Genomic DNA, 19,167 nt, shown 5'->3' with positions numbered 1-19,167 from the left:
ATGTTTTTCTCGATACACCCTATACTATTTATTTGGTCTGGTGCATGAACATATTATGTTTTTATAACGTGACATTCTTTATAAACTCTTTTCAGGCATTGTTTAACCTTGCAACTTGTTTTGATCCTAAGCTTTATAATTTCATTTACAAATGAAAGATAATAAAAAATAAAACAAATTAAGGAACAATGACCTCTAAAACCTCTAAAAGAAGCTCACTGTATGTTGCTGTTTTAATTTTTAATTTTTCACATCTAGCTCCTTCTCAGTTGGATAAGCGGGAAGCCCAACGATGATAGATCTAGGGTTGGCTCTGATACCATGTTAAAATTTGGGTGCTAACTCATCCTTACAAACCGGCTTGTAAAATGAGAAGTGCCTCCTCTTTATAAACTCTTCTCAAGAGTCCTATCTATCCAATGTGGGACTAAATACACCCCCTCAAAGCCAACACAATTATGGTGTTGGAGACTGCAATGAAGGCAAACCAAAGGCCGCAATTTAGGCGACTAGGGGCGGACCGCAATAAAAGCGGAATTTCCAACAGTTATGATTATGAAGTCTAGATACATCAAAAATGGAAAAGGCTTGTCATCACTCACACTGTCGAGGCCATTTTTACGTTGTTTGCTTTTGTTGATGAGCTGCTATTTTATTTGGAGCATTTGTTTCATTGTTCTGGTTGGCACATATTATGCAATTTTGTTTTCTTATTTTGCCACCCAATAGTTGTGGAATTGCGTAGCTATTTCTCATTATTTGATCTGTTTCTGTTGTTCTTGCTACTTAATTCTGTGCATCTGCTTCATTGCTTTGGTTTGCATAGTTTCCGAGTTCATGATTTCTTATTTTGCTGCCCTGACCTTCTTGCTATAGTCTTCTGCACATTTCTTAACAAGTATTTGACAGTATTTAATACATGTTCATATTTATTATTTTTGATAACATATCTAGGTTGTATTGTACCATGATTATTTAAAAAATTCTTGCATCCTCGTATTATACCATATTCATATGTATCTAGGCTTCTCTTTCTAGGCGTATCGACTTTTCCCTGCAATCCCTTATGTAACAATGTTAATGCAGATTAATAGTTTCACCAATCTATCGACTCCGTTGATTTTTACTGGACATGGTCTCGGAGCATCAATTGCTTCTCTCTTTGTTATATCACTAATACAAAATGTTGGTTCAGGAAAGAATCGTCCACTCTGCATCACATTTGGTTCACCCCTTGTTGGTGATAGGAGATTGCAACAAGCCATATCACGTAGTTCTATTTTGGATTCTTGTTTCATACACGTTGTGTCACACAAAGACCCAAATCCAAGGCTCTTCATTACAGAATCTACAGATCGAACCAGTAATTACATGCCTTTTGGAACATTTATCATGTGTTCTGATGCAACTTCTCTTGAGAACCCAGATTCTATCTTGGAAATTCTCGTGGCATTGGTCTCAGTCCATGGTAAAAATGAAGAACTTGAATCTGTTGATTATGGAAATATAGTAAAAACTCTCTATCTTAAAGCAGAATGCTTAGGTTTTTCCACCCAGGCTGAAAACATGACTAATAAGGATTCACTAGCAACTGGTATTAGTTTGCAGTTGCGGGAACTAGGATTGACACCACATATGCAGGTAAGTGGATATCTTCTATTTCTTTTTGAAATATCTAATACTCAATAGGTGTGGTTATCAGTTGACAACACCGTGCACGCACAAGGTTTGATCCCCACAGAACCACCCTTTAGATAGGGGTGAGGATCTTTAAATGTGACTAAGTTCCAGACTGAGGATTAGTTCCATAGCCGGCACACAATGTCGAAGCTTGTAGGGATAATTGGGGTTCTGTAGAGCTCTACATGTTATAATTATGCTGCATTAAGAAAAAAGGCTAAAATTGCGTAATTGCGCTTTATTTAGATTCATTATGTGTAGTTACGCTACTACGTGTAAACTCCAATTTTTCATGACCTTATTTCTAAAATTGACTTGGCGGCAGCAGCAGCAGGAGAACATTGATATCAATAATCTGGAAACAAAGTTAAAAAAACTCGAAGAAATATTCATCCACCAGAAGAAGATATCATTTTATCCATCCAAGAAATTGAATGACGTGAAGGTACATATGGCCCAACTTGAATGGTACAAAAAGGCAACTAAGAATCTACAAATAGGGTACTATGACAGCTACAAAAACATGAGCTCACTTGTTGACCGTGATGTTGCTGAGTTCCATAAAAAGCTCACCATTTACTGGGAGAAGATGGTTGAAGAAGTTCAGATGAAACCTCAAAAAGAAGGTGCAGCTTTTCGTACCCGTTGGTTATATGGTGGGACTACTTACAGGAGAATGGTTGAACCTCTAGCTATTGCTGAATACTATAGAAAAGGCGGTAAAGACTATGTTCATAATAAAAGGTCTAAACACTTCAAACAGTTGGAGGAATGGTTGATGGGAACAAATCCAACAAGTGATACAAACAATACACGTAGAAAGAATGTGGAAGCTATTTTGACTACAGATTCTTGCTTTTGGGCACATGTTGAAGAGGCTCTACTTTTATGCAGAGAGTTAAAGGTTGTCGAAGAGAAAGAAGAGACACTAAAGAAATTATTTGAATTTGAGGTGTATGTTTACAAGTTGCTCAAGGATTATGAAGTGTCGCCAGATATTTTTCTAGCGCAAAGCAGCGATATTCGTTGGTGGAACGAGTATAAAGCAATTAAGGGATCATCGTACACTTCAGCACTCGCGAACTTCATGAATGATGATACTAAGATTGAGCAATATGCTATAGGAGCTTATGATTTCCCCTGAAGTGTATTCTCTATGTAATAAAGAGCGTGTGTATCGTATGTTTTATTTCCTTAAAAAACTTGTGTATTTGGGAGGAGTGACAGCTAAACCTCCGAACAATTATGATTCTATCATATTGTACGGTTTGTAGAAACTTATTGGTAAATGATAATTTGCTTCAAGGTTGGTATGTTTAACATGAATAGGCACTATAAATTAAAGATGCATCATCTATCTATCAAAAAGAGAAAGTATCAAAAGATAAATGAAAAATGTGAGAGGGTTACCAATGCAATTAAGATTTGAGAAGTCCTGTTGATAATCAGAGACCAATGAGATTTTTGTACATGTGATACTCCTCAATTTCTTACTGTAATAACATATATAGTCCATTTGTATTTGTACCTTGGAAACATCTTTGGAAGATGATCCTTTCACAGGAAAAGGGAAGGTAAGATGACGTTAATGAAAAATACCGATGAAATTTGGCCGTTTGTTGAGATGCTTTCCGTTTAACAGTTTGACAACTTGGTACTGGCCAAATATGTATTTGCAGTTGTGACATATATGTTGGTAGTTTCTAGTTCAGAAAAGTCTTGAATAGATCAGAGTAATGGAAGTATAGATTTTTAATATGATACCTTTGCAATGAAGGTAAGGTTATTTCTTAAAAAAATTGTTGAAACCTGTGTATAAGTACTTTTATGTTTTGATATGAAAATAGTTTGACCTTCTTTTATATATTATAATAGAATAGCTTTTACATAAGCACTTATATGATAAATTCTAAATTAAGTTGTTTATACCAACAACTCTTAGCTATAAGTTTCTTTGAACAGCTTACAACCATTTGGTATTTTCCTCTATCCACGTTTGTTGTCACTAGAATATCAAATAAGCATTTATCGTATATGTGCTTATGTATGAGTTGTTTCTACCGTTCAAGAGAAAACGGGGAGAAACTCTGCACAAGTTCTGTATATGTATAGATTGTTTGTGTAAACTATTATACTAATAGTGAGCATCCAAAAAGAATCTGAAAACAGTTTATGGGTAAGCTATTTTTTTTTTTTTACGCATTTAAACTTGTGTTTGGAGTATGTAAACTATTTCACGCAGGGCGGAGGGCTCAATGTGATGATTGCTTTAAACGGAGAAAGTTACCGGTTGATGCTCTTCTTCCTCCCAAGTGGACATGTTCGGAAAATGTCTGGGATACAAGCAGGTTCTCCGTTATTATCATTATTATCAAATCTTCATGTTCCGCACTGGACAATAATTAAAAAATCTTTTGAAATCCAGCAAAGTTATGATCCTTATGTCTATGTTTTTGATAAGATCTTCATCTGTCATGTTTAGGATTCAGTCGAATTTAATGTTGCTTTGTTTTACTGTACAATTGATTGAATCTTTGTAATGCATGATGCATCCGTGCAAGTTCTGCATTCATAATATTATTTGGACATGTCGAATTGTGCCTATTCTGTTTGTCCTCTTCAGTGAGTGTAGTAATAATAATTCCTGAATCCTTCTAGTTACATTTGGTGTTCACAGATTTTAAGAAGCGATGAATTGTAGAAAGCAGCAAGTTGATCCAAGAACATGAGCCTTAGATGCTCTCGCCAGTTTAGCCATTTTAGTACAAAATATCGCCAGTGGATCCAACATGTACTTGAATTGTGTGCACGACCGTTCAACGTCTGTTCAAAACGCTTATGCTATGCAAAAAGAAACGCCAATCGGAGCTTGAAGCAAATGCTACCAACAAAAAAGAACATATTCAGAAAAGAGTCGACGAGTCAGATACAAATGGTAGATAATCAAAAGACGATGCATTTCCTTTGGAAAGAGGAGGACTAAATAGAGGTCAAGTCGAGGTTGGCGAGTCCAGCTCTAGACGGATATATCTGAATTGTGATCCCAATTGCCATGACTTGCAAGTGGATAATGTGGTGAAACTTCGTCATCATCTATGGGAACATATTAATATGAACCGAAATTGGTGGTCCAAGAACTGTTAATACTGAAGTGCAAGAAGGTCAGCATTCTTCTTTGGCCACTCAATCTAATGGTTGGTGAAAGATGCATTGAATCCATTGTTGGGAACCAAGAAAGAAGAGATGAAGTATTAAGTCATTCAAATGAAAGTCGAAAGAATCTGTCTTAAGCAAATTTTGTATCCCTTGTTTGAGCTAGAATTTTTATACTTTTTTTCTTGTATTCTTATGATATTAATCACGCGGGAAATTAGTGCGAAAGTAAATAAATTAAGCGGTCTTTAATTTATTTATTTTTTGGGTTACAAGCGGTCTTTAATTTTGAGACAACATATTCGAGTAAATTTATTCATTTCTTTAAATAATAACTAGACTATAACCCGTGCGATGTATGGTTTCGTAGAGTTTCATATATAAAATAATAAATTAGTTATATTATTATTTGTAGAGTTACATTTAAACCCAGAAACAATCAAACTAAATGAATATGGAATCAAAGTCATTACTTGAAAGAAAAATGAAAAGGAACTTTTACGTAGTAATCGAAAGTAAATAATAATAATAATAATAATAATAATAATAATAATAATAATAATAATAATAATAATAATAATAGCGAAATCAATAAAAGAACCACTAGTAATAAAAAATAACTGCTATGAGAAAAGGAACCGCTAGGGCGGTTGTGGCTTAAAAAAAATGCTTTAGTCACGTATATCACTTTTGGAAGCAACAATATTTCAACAAAAATGGAAATGGTATAATGGTTAAATTTGTTAAGTGTAAGCATATGATACTCGGTTCAATTCCTTTTTAAACACTTTAAACACTTTTTTCTCATAAAATTTACTTAAACCCACCAAAAATGGCGGGATTAGGATTAGGATTAGGGCAAACTTTCTAAATTTTATTTTCTTCTCTCTGTTTTTTTTTTGTATCAGAGTTTGCTTCTCATTTTTATTTATGTAATAGGGCATTTCTCTTTATAAATACAGATCCAATAGTTATTTATCGAATGTACTTTTAAAAAAAAATGTACATCCTGTGGATAATTACCGAATGTGTATTTAAGGAGCCTTAAAGATATTGGGAGCCTGAAGATAAACGTTATAAGTAATATTCCATCCGTTCTAAAATGTAAGTAAAAATGAGTCAAGATAAGTTGAATTGTCTAGTATAAATTTTGAACCAAATATATTAACTTTGTTGACCAATTTTTGCTTACATTTTAAGACGGAAGGAGTATTACACATCTAAGTCTACTATCAAGAAAAGAGCAACCCAATGACTAACCTTTTCTTTTTAGTTAATCCCATTAACACCAAATTCACAGATGACCATTAATTTAAGAAAAATACTAGTAACTACTACTCCGAAACACTAATTAAAGAAATAAGTATAGTAAATATTTTGAAACCTGTGAAATCAAATATTTAAAAACATAAAAAACGTTGTTTTCAATAAAAAGAAACCTACATTCCTTCGGAGAAAACCTTATATATTTTTGTTTCCTTAAACTGGTGGATGAAGACTAGTTAGCATGACTCCTAATTTAAAAATCAATTACCGATCTCGCGTTATAATAAAAAAATGCATTACCAAGTGTCATGGTCTTTTTCCGCAGGAAAAAAAAAATAACAAAACAAGTTTGGTCTTTTTTTTATTACTCTTATTTATTTATTTATTTCGTGACTCCCAAAAGATAAATTACAGCCGACCATCAATTTAATAGTGACATTTTGTTGTATGCAGAAACTTTTTAGTTGTTTGTAATTATTTGCGTAACATCTTTGCATAAAATAAACTTCTTTGGCATTTTAAAAAGTTAGATAATACGACAGAACCAAAGAATTAAATATTGCATTTTTAAGTCTTTGTTTATACCCTGCGTCACGAAAAAAAAAAAAGTCTTTGTTTATATGAATATAATTCCAAACTTTCTTTTGACAAAAATAATTCCAAACGGTATTGCTTGTGAATGATGATGAAAAATCACCGCACGAATGCTGAAAAATAGAAGAAAAATAAGCATAATTGCTGAAACCTAAAAAATGGCACATGCAGATGAAGATATATTTTCTCCGTATCTTATCTTATATAATAAAGCTTAACCCCTAAAGCTATTTCTAACCCTAATATTTTCCCCCCATTTCTCCCTCCACTTTTCTGAGCCATTGGATCTTGCACATTTAGGCGCCATTCAATTTTACCATTGATCATCTTACTTAATTAATGCCAGCCGAATTTTGTTATCAAGTTTGCTATAATTTTGGCCAGCCGAATCCTTATTATTATTTTTTTTTGAATTCCTATCCTCCTTTTTTTTTTATTCCTATCCTCATTTTTTTTCGAATCCTTATTTTTTTTTTGAATTCCTATCCTCCTTTTTTTTTTATTCCTATCCTCCTTTTGGCCAGCCGAATCCTTATTATTATTATTTTTTTTTTTGAATTCCTATCCTCCCTTTTTTTTTTATTCCTATCCTCCTTTTTTTTAAGCAAATATTTTCTACACTTTTAGGTTTGCAATTATTTAACATAACAAATTCCATCTAAAAAAATGCATCGCACCAATTTTATTCCTATCCTCTTGCCTGTTTTTTTATGAAGCAAATATTTTCTACCCTAATTTCCATGTAAACTTGGTTATCTTACTTACTAAAGCTTATCCCCTAAAGCTATCATTAACCCTAATTTTTCCCCTAATTATTCCCAACGTGACATTTGTGTTCTCCATGCATATTCAAATTTTCTCTCTTTCCCATGACCATATTTTCTCTCATTCTTAACAGCTCCCACAATCTCTTCTCTTATCAATTGTTAACGCCCCTCCCTCTCTCTCTCTCTCTCTCTCTCTCTCTCTCTCTCTCTCTCTCTCTCTCTCTCTCTCTCCCCCTCTCATCGGTATGCATCGCAAATTTGACACGGCAACGCAACGTGTCGAAGCTGAAGCGAAGGAGATCGAGTGATGGTTGGTCGGATTTTTTTAAATGTTGAATCTGATGAAGCGAAGAGATTTGTGTAAGGTGATTGTTCAACCGAGAAGAGAAATCAGAGGGATTTCTGAAAATTCATCGGATGATGATTATCATGATCTAGATTGTTATTCTTCAGAATACTCATCTGTTGGATTTGATGACCTAATTCCCTTTCTCCTGGTTATCGATCTATCAAAGTCTTTTTTTAGTAATCATTGTAATTGTTTTCTTTTTATTTTTAAAAAAATATTGGTTTGGTTACGATTCATTTGAATTAATCTCACGTTTTGATTATGAAATCTCTGATTAGGTGATTTCGATGAACAGTACCCTACAAGGATTTGACCGCCGCCGGCACCTGCGGTTGCTCCCTTCCACACCTCCAGTAGAGTTTCGATTTCGCCTTCTGTCTCACCTTTGGTGTTCTGTTCGGTTCTGTTTCACTATCAGTATCTTTGTCATGAACGAACGGTTGCGTTTCTGGTATCGATCTTGGGGAGTTCTTCTCCTCTCTTAGTAAATTTCACGACATTTGTTTATTGTTGTGTTTTTGAGTTTTGATTTTCGGAATGGTTTGGGAATTGAAGATGAATGTTTGGTGTCATCAAGAATGGTGCAATTGATTATTGGTTAAGAACTGTGAGTTTAGAAATTTGTTTATGTGATATTTACAAAATAAATAAAGATAGTTTACCAGAATATGTAATTAGATGGAGCGGAAGCGAATGGGGAGTGATAGTTTACCAGAATATGTAATTAGATGGAGCGGAAGCGAACGAGGAGTGATAGTTTACCAGAATATGTAATCAGATGGAGCGGAATTGAATGAGGAGTGATAGTTTACCAGAATTCTTGAATGTGTGATCAGATGGAGCGAAGTCGGTGGCGGAAGGTGACAATTCCTCACAAATAATCTTAAATTGGTTTCAGTTTTAGTCTTATTTTCACATTATTTTCTTAAATAATCTTAAATTGGTTTCAGATTTTTGTGCGGTTTTGCTATATCAGTTATATAATTGAATCTGATACGACCACAAGGGATTGCAGATTTGCTGGAGCAGGTAGGGAGGATTTTGATGGTGGTTGAGGTTCTTTCGTGTAATCACATAAGGATTCTTCCAGTCATTGAGTTAGAAAAGTTGGTTAACAAGTTGTGGATCAAGTCTTGTATTACGTTGAGTACAATACTGAAGAAGTAAGTATAAACTCATCATGTCCAGTTGCCTTATACAATAATTCTTCAAATGTTGTAATTTTTGTGTTGTGTATGAGTTTTATCAGAGTGTGGTTGTTTGCATCATATATAAACATGAATTTATATTGTTTAAGTGATTAGATGATCATCTTGAAGTGTTTGTTCTTGAATCCTTTTTATTTAACATTGGTTTTATTAAGTTTCGAATGTCATTGTTGTTATTAGCTTCTGCTGTTGTACATATATAGAACCAAGTATATAACAAAGTATGCAATTCTAGGTTACTTTTTTTAAATTTTTGTACCATATGAAATAAAGTGTGCTAATTAAATGTTTGGTGACTTGAATCTTTTTGCTATTATTATATGTCATTGGTAAATTGTTTTGGTGACTTACATCGTTTAAATTCTTAATAGTATGCTATATGATGTTTTTCATATTTGTTGATATTTTTGATTTTTTTAAGGGTGCTGTCATGTTGGCTAAATGCTTGGCTAACCATGCCTTGGCTAACCATGCTGTCATATTTTTTTAACTAATGGTTGGCAAACACTACATGATTTTAATGGGATCCCTATGTTTTTTTTGGCATCAGTCAATTTGGCATTATTATCAAGGACATGGTTGGCAAGAACATAACTTATTGGATATTTGATACTCCAATGAAGTTCCTGTTAAACATGACTGTTGTAATGACTCATTTCCATCAAGTCTTTTATGGACTATGGTATGTCTATATTACTTTCCTCTACTTGAGTATATGTTAACTCCTTTGCAATAGTTATGTATCAGCCTGTCATTTTCATTAGGTCCTCTAATCGAAAGTTTAATGATATGCCTTTCTTACCCTTTTCCATGTATAATCTTTGCTTTTTGTTTTTGCTTCATTTCTAGCTTAATTAAGAAACATTTCTGCTGCTTTTGAATTTATTTAGTCTTTTTCCCCTATTTTTATGGAAACAATTTTAGCCTTTATAGCTATGACTGTCATATGCTTGAAGTCAATGTGATGCAAAATACATTTACAAAAGTTATCATATGTTAACCATTTAACTTATGTACGTGTATGTTTTTATAAGCCATGTTATATCTATGCATATTTATTTAACTTAAAAGTAATTTATTATGATCCTATGCTTTAGCCGTGTGACCAAGACCATAATACTGTCACACAAATATTTTATTTTTTTGGTCAAATATTGTAATATGTATTGCTCTTTAGAAACTATTTCGAGGACTCTGTTGGTTCTACTTTTGTTTATACAGCTATCATTGAGGAGTTAATAATTTTAACTATAGTGTTCTTCCATAAAAAAGTATCTTCATAACTTAAAAAGAAATTCAAAAGAATTGGGTTATCAAAAACTAGAAGCATGCGAAGAAAAATTTGTAAAAAGATGTGCATAGTAACTAATAGTAGTTGTGTTGATCAGTTGACATTGATTCTCTAATAGGATCTAAAGGTGTTATAATAGTTAGTTGTGATTATCCTTTCGAAAGAAATTGATAGCTCAGTATGTTTTTTGTCTGGTGTGTACAATGTGGACATGAGTCTTTTGTGAGCCAAACTTCGGCGTCCTATATCCTCATCCTCTCCTCAATACCTGGTGTAAGTTGTGCTTTAAGGATCTTGGTTGTGTTATGTTATACATTTTTTGTACAAAGCCATACTCTTAAACGTTGCTGCAATGTGCCAATGTTTATTGTCCTCCTTCCATACATTTGCATGATAGTTTTGTTTGTTCTGTTTAGTGCTTAATATTTTGTTTGTCTATTCCTATATGTTGTGGTATCAATTAATATTCATATTGTTAGGAGGTTCTAAGAATCAACTATGATATTGATCGACTTGGTTTATTCTTTTCTTATTTGAAATCAATGTTATGTTGTTATATTGGGTGCTTTACCGAATATTTAATGGTTCTACAATAATCCAACTTTGCTTTTAGGCTATGATGTAAGTTTGTGTCCATCTCACACACAAAGGAAATTCAAAGTTTGTTTTAATTTTAATTTTATCGTTTTGTATAGGATTGTTTGAAAGCTGTGATTACTCCAACAACCAAGTCAAATGAAAAGAGAAGAGAAAAGGGAATATAGGTCACACCAATCGATGATGGTGGAACACAGATGTTTGAGATTGTGTTGTAAACGAGCATAGTGAATGGATTTTGATACTCTCCATAAATCTTTTTTTTTTAAAGACGATTCTTCTAATGTTGTCTTCCACCTCTATATTTTCTATTCTCATTGCAATCGTAAATGTCATATGATAATGTTTCATAAATCAAACAATTGGGTTTGAATGGTTAATGAATTCCATAAATAATGAATTGTTCAAGAGAACTTGAATTTGATTTTACGAGGACAATTTTTGGGCAAACTTTTCTTACTTTTCGACCGAACTCCAGATTACCATATCTCCTTTTTTCTTCGAACCAGATGGTTAATACAGAAAATATGATATAGTTTCATATGTTAATAACTAACTATATTCCTTCATCATTAAAAGAAATCTATTTTCATTAAAAAAAACTAAATACCGATTGTTCAAAATATACTACAGTTTGTAATTTTAAAAGACTCGTGCGACGCACGGGTCGGCGTTCTAGTTACAATAAAACATTGACCCTATGCAAGCAAAATTCCAACCTTGATGAACAAAGTTAGATATGATATAAACACGTTCAATCAAAACTATCTTTTGCTAAATGCGTTTGAAAATTATATTGTAAACCTTTTTCTTTCTAAAAAAATTCTCACCTACGTGATTTGTTTCTAAATTCATAATCATCAGATATCTATGACCTTGCATAGCCAAAAATTTGAACTTCATTGGGTGGCAACAAATCCTGCAAATCAAGAGGCCTAATGATACTTCTTTAAGAGGACAAATAACTATTAGAAGGTAATAGCCAAGAAAAGGATGAATATAGAAATTGAGTATAATAGCAATATCATCTTGAATCTTTCTGATATCAGGAGATAATGACACTGTCGTATCGATGACGTAAGTAAATTGTTTGGATTTCTTAAGTTCCTTACCCACTTCTTTCGCCAGCGTAGTTTTTAAGTGCCCCCATCCCTTGCAATCCAATCATATAGCTGTTGTCATATTTGAATGCATCCAACACCTCTTTGTATTTTGCCTCTCTACTTTTAAAAGAAATGAAGTTTTTTGATGAATAACGAACAGCATTTAGAGGATGGTGAGGGAGTTCAATATTTTCAAGTTTCTTTTGCTTTCCTATTAGCCGTTTAATCCCCTCCATCTTCTTTGTCAATTTTTTTCCCCTTTCATATCTCCATATACAATCAGGACAAAATCCAAACAAACATTTTTGTTTTGTTTTAGTGTCCTCTTTAGTGAGATTATCAACTTCCTCTTCACAAAAACCAACATTATCATGAATATCCATATCTACTCTTCTTGCTACTCTGACATGTTGCCCCACAGCTACCCTTATGCTTCCAACCTTCTTTGAAATCCTTAGCAATGCATGTGAAGCAAAATATATACAAAACCTGCTTCAGTCAGAAAACTCATCATCTAAATCAATTCAATAAAACAAATTTAAGCATATATACTATTTGTGCCCTTCTTCCTAGTTTCTACCATCTTCAGTAATCCATAAGAATTTAAGTTTTTTAATTTAGACGATAGTGGTTTTTTTTTTATTATAGAAGATCTATTGGTAAACAAATACATCATTATAGATTCTTTAAAAAAAAATAAAATTATTACAGACAAATTTAGATAACCAAAAGAGAAATGATATTTTGACAACCACTTTTTGACAACTTTTGGACAACTTTCTCTCTCATACTCACATGATATTGTTATCCTCTCTCTTCCTTTTTCTCTCTCCATTGTTTTTGACCAATAAGAAGTGAGAAAAACAAAGTTGTCAACAAAGTTGTCATCAAATGGATGTCAAAATTACACTAAAACTTATTTATCTTATTTAATTGTAACACTAAAACTTATTTATCTTAAACACTTGTAACACGTGTTTGACCACCAGAGCAATTTCCACAGAATCTGATCGTCATATAATAGTTTCAACTCTTTAAAAAATTTTATTTAAAACCACAGTACCAATGGATAAAAAATTAGACCAAAACACCCAATTTGTGAGACTTAGGGTTTGATAGGAACTCATTAAAATTTAAGATTATACTGTCCACTAGACTCTAACCCGTACGATGTACGGGTTTTGTAGAGTTTCATATATAAGCATCAAAGTGACTATATTATTAATTTTAGAGTTACATTCAAAGTAATAGAAACAATGAAACTAAGTGATGTTTGAGAGTGATAGACATGCAAAATCTCAAAAAAGAAAATTATAACATTAGTTTGCATCAACAAAAATGAACATGGAATCAAAGTCATAAATTAAATTATGTGAAATTAATCAAACATGAAAATAAACACAATAAAAATGAGTGTTAGTGGCTTAAAAAAAAAGGCCTAGGATTACATTTCCATTTTAGAAGCAACTATATTTCAATAAAAATGTTAGTGGTCTAGTGGTAAAAGCTCTAAGGTGTTGTTATGGGTAGCTGGTCCAATTCCTTGCATAACAATTTTTCAAAAAAATATATTTAGATCCGCCAAAAAGGGCGGGATTAGGGTTAATTAAGGTTGACTGGAGACTATCTAACATTTATATATATATTAAGATATTCGCTCCTTTATAAAAATGAAAAAAGATTCGTTAGGATTTTTATAGAATTTTCCAAGCATGTGATAGTTTTTTTTTTGTTTTTTTTTTTTTAAGAAATGTGATAGTTTTTTTGTTTCTTGTGTTTTTGGGGAGGTATGTGATAGTTTTATTTTCATGGGATATACTACGTAATAATTAGATTTATTTTTAATTTAGGAAAATATTGGTTTACATTATATAAACGTGTGGAAAGACAGGAATTCACATAACCATCTTTTCGTTTTTTTATTACGCTAACGCATATAGATTATGAACGATATTTTATATAAAAAAGTTTATATAGATTAAAATTATAAGTGGACCATCATAATATTCCTAAAGGCTAAAGATCCCCTCATAAAGACCTCGTCGCCCTCCGTAAGGGCCTAGGCGCCCTCCAGAAGGAAAATCCCTTCGTAAAGACCTGGGCGCCCTCCGTAAGGGCCTAGGCGCCCTCCAGAGGGTCCACCAGGCCCAGGCGCGCCTTCTAAAAGGGCGCCGCCTCACTTAGTCTCTAGAACCCTCCTAAATCATCAAAAGTACTCTAATACCCCTGTTACTTGGGAACCAAGCAACCAAAGCCCAAGCCCATAAGCAGGCTATAAATAACACTCTTGAGAGAATTCTCAAGGCATCTAATCATCAGTCAAAAACCCTAGCACACGATTCTTAGCCCTAGAATCCTTACCGTACTTTTGCAAGTACAGTTGGCGCCGTCTGTGGGAAGAGGTAAAACTAGCCTTGACCACGTTTCTAAATCGCAAATCGTGATTTGGAAAACATAAAATCAGACCTCCGAATCGTAAGACCACCTTACGACTTGGAAACCCCTTTTTTCTTTGCAAACCTAAATCGCACCTCACGTACGATTTAGAGAAAAACCTTTCATCATGGCGACAGCCGAAGAGTTAGAATCCATGCGAACTCAACTCGCTCAATTGCAAGATCGCAACGACGCCTTACAGGCTTCGATGGAGAACATACAACAGAAACAACTGGAGGAAAAAGAGGAATCACACCACGGCGAGATGGACGATCCAGAGCCGCAGCCTCTGTCCGCCGAGATCTGGGGAGCGCCGGTTCCAGAGAACTTCAAACCACCCCATCTCTCCGTCTTCGACGGGAAGAGCGACCCTATGGAGCACGTCACAGCTTTCAACACTCGCATGTCCGTAGTCGGAGCCCTTGACTCCCTCAAGTGCAAACTACTGGCGGGTACCTTTTCGGAGGCCGCCTTACGATGGTACATGAACCTCCCTCGTTTCTCTGTCATCAGCTACCCGGACATGACAAGGAAACTCATCCAACAATTCTCTGCCAGTCGCCATCGCAAAGTACCCGCAACCAGCCTCTTCAATGTTCGCCAAGGACACAATGAGTCCCTGCGAGACTATCTAGCAAGATTCAACGATACGACCATAAAAGTCATCAATCCCAACCAAGAGGTATTTGTGGGCGCCTTCCAGAACGGTTTGAACGCAGGACAGTTCAATGAGTCACTCGCTCAAAAGCCCGCTGATTCCATGGAGGAAATAATCGCAAGGGCAGATTGTTACATAAAGGGCGAAGAGAGCAACGCTGAGAAAAGGGCGAGAGACGCCAAGGAACGAACGTCCAATTCAGAGCGGCGACCTTATCAACCATCATCTAGTAGGGATCGCACTCCTTACCGAAGACCTAATTACAGGCCATACCCGCGTCCGGAGGAATTCACCCCTCTCAACACAAAACCGGAGCGCATTTTGAGGGAAGTCTATGAAGCCAAATTGATCCCAGACCCGCCTCCGCCACGATATGAGGTCATGGGAAAGGACAAAAACAAATGGTGCAAGTATCACCGAATACGGGGACATGACACTGACTCATGCATACACCTACGACAAGAAATAGAGAAGCTGATACAGAATGGGAAATTAAGAGGATACGCCCAGGACAGGAAGGGCGAGAGCGAACACAAGGTGGAAAAGAAAAAAGATGAAGGGAGCGAAGGAAAGAGACACACGCTCAACACCATTTCGGGCGGTTTCTCCGGTGGCGGAGAGTCCAATTCATCACGAAAGAAATACGTCAGGCAGGTGATGTTGTGCCAAGAATACGAAACCCCGAACTCTGGGCGTGAACCTGACATCTCTTTCACTGCCAGAGATTTCCAAGACGTCATACCGCACGACGACGACCCCATGGTCGTCGTTACTTTACAAATATTCAAGTGGGATGTGAAGAGAGTATTGATTGACCCAGGAAGTTCGGCAGACATCCTATACTACGATACATTCGATCGAATGGGGTTGGACCCGGAACTGCTACAACCTTTCAAGGGAACCCTGGCAGGTTTTACAGGCGAACAGGTACACGTAAGAGGTTACATCACACTCAAAACAACGTTCGGGAGCGGCTCTCATTCAAAAACCATCCGAGTAAGGTACCTCGTCGTGAACTCGCCAAGCTCTTACAACATTATCATTGGTCGCCCAGCCTTCAACCTTTTGGGGGGTTTCCTATCTACAAAGTTCTTGGTCATGAAGTATCCCCTGGATAACGGAAAGATCGGGACCATTCGAGGCGACCAGAAAACCGCCAGAGAATGCTACCACAATAGCCTGAGACTACAAAAGACAAGGAAGAAGTCTAGTAATGAAGAAACCCACGAGGTCAACATGATAGACCTCGATCCTAGAGAAGACTTCCAGCAAGAGCGCCTCGAGCCCATCGAAGACTTGAAGGAAGTATCCATTGGTCCAGAAGCACATCAGACAACTAAGATCGGCACGTCTCTAAACCAGAAGGAAGAGATCGCCCTCGTCGATTTACTACGGAGAAACCTGGATCTCTTTGCCTGGCATCCATCTGAAATGCCAGGAATGGACCCCGACATCGCCTGTCACCATCTGTCAGTCAAGCCTGGAGTGAAACCGGTAGTGCAACGGAAAAGGAAGATGGGCGAGGAAAGAAGGAAAGCCGTGGACGATGAAGTGCGGAAATTAATAGACGCCCGCTTCATCAGCGAAATAAAGTACCCAACATGGCTGGCCAATACCGTCCTGGTAAAGAAGGCGAACGGGAAGTGGAGGATGTGCGTGGACTATACGGATCTGAACTCAGCATGCCCAAAAGATCCTTACCCGCTCCCAAACATTGACCATCTGATTGACAGTGCCTCAGGCTACAACACCTTGAGCTTCATGGACGCCTACTCTGGTTACAACCAGATACGAATGGACCCTTTAGACGCCCCCAAAACAGCCTTCATGACTAACACCAAGAATTACCACTATGAAGTCATGTCTTTCGGCCTAAAAAACGCTGGAGCCACTTTCCAAAGGTCTATGGACACCGCTTTCACACACCAGATTGGACGTAACCTGGAAGTATACATAGACGATCTGGTAGCAAAAACGAAGGAGGGAGGAAGCCACACAGAAGATTTGGAAGAAATCTTAGGGCAAGTAAGGAAGTACCGGATACGATTAAACCCATCAAAGTGTTCTTTCGGAGTGCAGGCTGGGAAATTCCTAGGTTTTCTCTTAACTAGGCGAGGTATCGAAGCAAATCCAGATAAGTGTCAGGCGATCATCAACATGAGAAGCCCGTCCAACATAAAGGAAGTCCAACAGTTAACAGGAAGGCTGGCTGCCCTGTCTCGCTTCTTATCCTGCGCCGGCGACAAAGCTTTCTCCTTCTTCGCTTCAATCAGAAGGAAGGAAAAATTTGAGTGGACACCAGAGTGCGAGGATGCCTTTCAACAAGTAAAGAAGTTTTTATCTAGCCCGCCAATCCTTCAGCGGCCAAACCCAAACTCCATCCTCTTTCTATACTTGGCGATCTCCACGAATGCGATGAGTACGGTATTGGTCGAAGATTCAGAAGAGGGAGAAAAGCCGATCTATTTCGTCAGCAGAGTGTTCAAAGGCGCCGAACTGCGCTACCAGAAGTTAGAGCGTCTGGCTCTGGCCGTAGTCGTCACAGCAAGGAAACTGCGTCCGTATTTCCAAAGTCACAGGATAGTGGTAAAAACAGACTATCCCATCAGACAAGTGCTTGGGAAACCGGACCTGGCAGGAAGGATGGTCGCCTGGTCCGTGGAACTATCAGAATACGACATCCAGTTCGTACCAAGAGGAAGCATAAAGTCCCAAGTCCTAGCAGATTTCGTGGTAGAGCTCACCTCCCCGTCCCCAGAGGAGGTCCCATTTGTATGGCTTTTATCTGTTGACGGTTCCTCCAACTTGAAAGGAAGTGGCGCGGGCGTTATCCTGGAAGGTCCCGACGATATTATCATAGAACAATCCCTCAGGTTTGAATTCAAAGCAAGCAACAATCAGGCAGAATACGAAGCTCTAATCGCCGGCATGACATTGGCGCAGGAAATGGGGGCTGAAAACTTACGAGCAAAAAGTGATTCTCAGCTCATAACAAGCCAAATTACGGGCGAGTACCAGACGAAGGACCCTCAACTCGCCAAATATCTGGGGAAGGTGCGAGCCCTGGCCAAAAGATTCGTTTTCTTTGAAGCTATCTACGTGCCCCGAGAGCAGAACTCCAGAACAGATATACTGGCAAAGCTCGCCAGCACCAAACGTCCGGGCAACAACAGAACCGTCATCCAAGAGGTAATCTCAGCGCCCAATACCAACGTTGAAACAGTTCACCACATCGTCGAAGAAGGTGTTGGCTGGATGGAGCCGCTACTCAAGTATCTAACCGGCTCTTTTACACCCAAGAACAAAGACGAAGAGCAGATGGTTAGAAAGAGGGCTTCAAAGTTCACTATCATCTCAGGCAAACTCTACAAGCGTGGTCGAACGAGCCCCCTATTGCGTTGTCTAGCGGATAGCGAGACCCACCTGGTGCTTCTTGAAGTTCATGAAGGCGTGTGCGGCAGTCACATAGGAGGGCGAGCTCTAGCTGCAAAGCTCCTCCGCGCAGGATATTACTGGCCCACTATGCTCCAAGACAGCTCAGACTTCGTCAAAAAGTGTGACAAGTGCCAAAGATTCTCTGATAAAAAGCACGCCCCAGCAGTAGAACTTACTTCAGTATACTCCCCCTGGCCTTTCCATAAATGGGCGGTTGACATCGTAGGACCTTTTCCTCTCGCCCCAGGACAACTGAAGTTCCTCATAGTAGGAGTCGATTACTTTACTAAGTGGATTGAAGCAGAAGCCGTCGCCAAAATAACAGCTGAGAGAGTCAAAAAATTTTACTGGAAGAAAATCATCTGCCGTTTCGGTCTACCCAAATTCATAGTATCTGATAATGGGACCCAATTCTCGAGCTCATCCGTGGTAGAATTCTGTAAACACCTGGGAATACAGACAAAGTTCGTCTCAGTAATACACCCGCAAGCTAATGGACAGGCCGAATCAGCCAACAAGGTCATCCTCAACGGCATCAAGAAGAAGCTGGAGGCCGCCAAGAGTCTCTGGGCAGAACAACTCCACGAGGTAAGGACATGGTCAATTTAATTTCTATTTTCAATTCAATTT

The 19,167-nt window shown here is 37.0% G+C and overlaps 2 protein-coding genes and 1 long non-coding RNA gene across 5 annotated transcripts in view; all 3 read left to right on the top strand.

The window, feature by feature from the left end:
• Positions 1-3,006, top strand: part of LOC146939272 (senescence-associated carboxylesterase 101-like) — a 30,809-nt gene extending 27,803 nt beyond the window's left edge. The window contains exons 2-3 of one of the 3 annotated variants that reach the window (XM_085753016.1): positions 1,087-1,641; positions 2,006-3,006. In XM_085753016.1, coding sequence (XP_085609142.1) covers positions 1,372-1,641; positions 2,006-2,824 — 1,089 coding nt within the window. In that variant the 5' untranslated portion in view covers positions 1,087-1,371 and the 3' untranslated portion in view covers positions 2,825-3,006. Of the gene's footprint in view, positions 1-582; positions 1,642-2,005 lie in introns of those variants that run through there. The other 2 variants (XM_085753015.1, XM_085753017.1) reach the window with 2 other exon arrangements.
• A 4,346-nt stretch (positions 3,007-7,352) lies between these two features.
• Positions 7,353-11,301, top strand: LOC146939271 (uncharacterized). Its single transcript, XR_015031606.1, has 4 exons — positions 7,353-8,669; positions 8,760-8,972; positions 9,568-9,699; positions 11,004-11,301. It is a non-coding gene; the product is annotated as an uncharacterized LOC146939271 (long non-coding RNA).
• Positions 11,302-14,571: 3,270 nt separating this feature from the next.
• On the top strand, positions 14,572-19,146 carry LOC146939270 (uncharacterized). Its single transcript, XM_085749750.1, has one exon. It carries the CDS (start codon positions 14,572-14,574, stop codon positions 19,144-19,146), a length of 4,575 nt encoding a protein of 1,524 aa, XP_085605876.1.
• Positions 19,147-19,167: the final 21 nt, after the last annotated feature.

This window comes from Medicago sativa, chromosome 3 (genome assembly GCF_051527215.1).
Source record: "Medicago sativa cultivar Bolivia chromosome 3, Bolivia_mono, whole genome shotgun sequence".
Taxonomy (NCBI): domain Eukaryota; kingdom Viridiplantae; phylum Streptophyta; class Magnoliopsida; order Fabales; family Fabaceae; genus Medicago; species Medicago sativa.
Note: the sequence above shows the minus strand (reverse complement) of the source record. Positions and strands in the feature narration are given on the sequence as shown.

What these genes read in the sequence shown, in the direction of transcription:
- LOC146939270 (XM_085749750.1), top strand. Translation starts at nt 14,572, where the DNA reads ATGGCGACAGCCGAAGAGTTAGAATCCATGCGAACTCAACTCGCTCAA.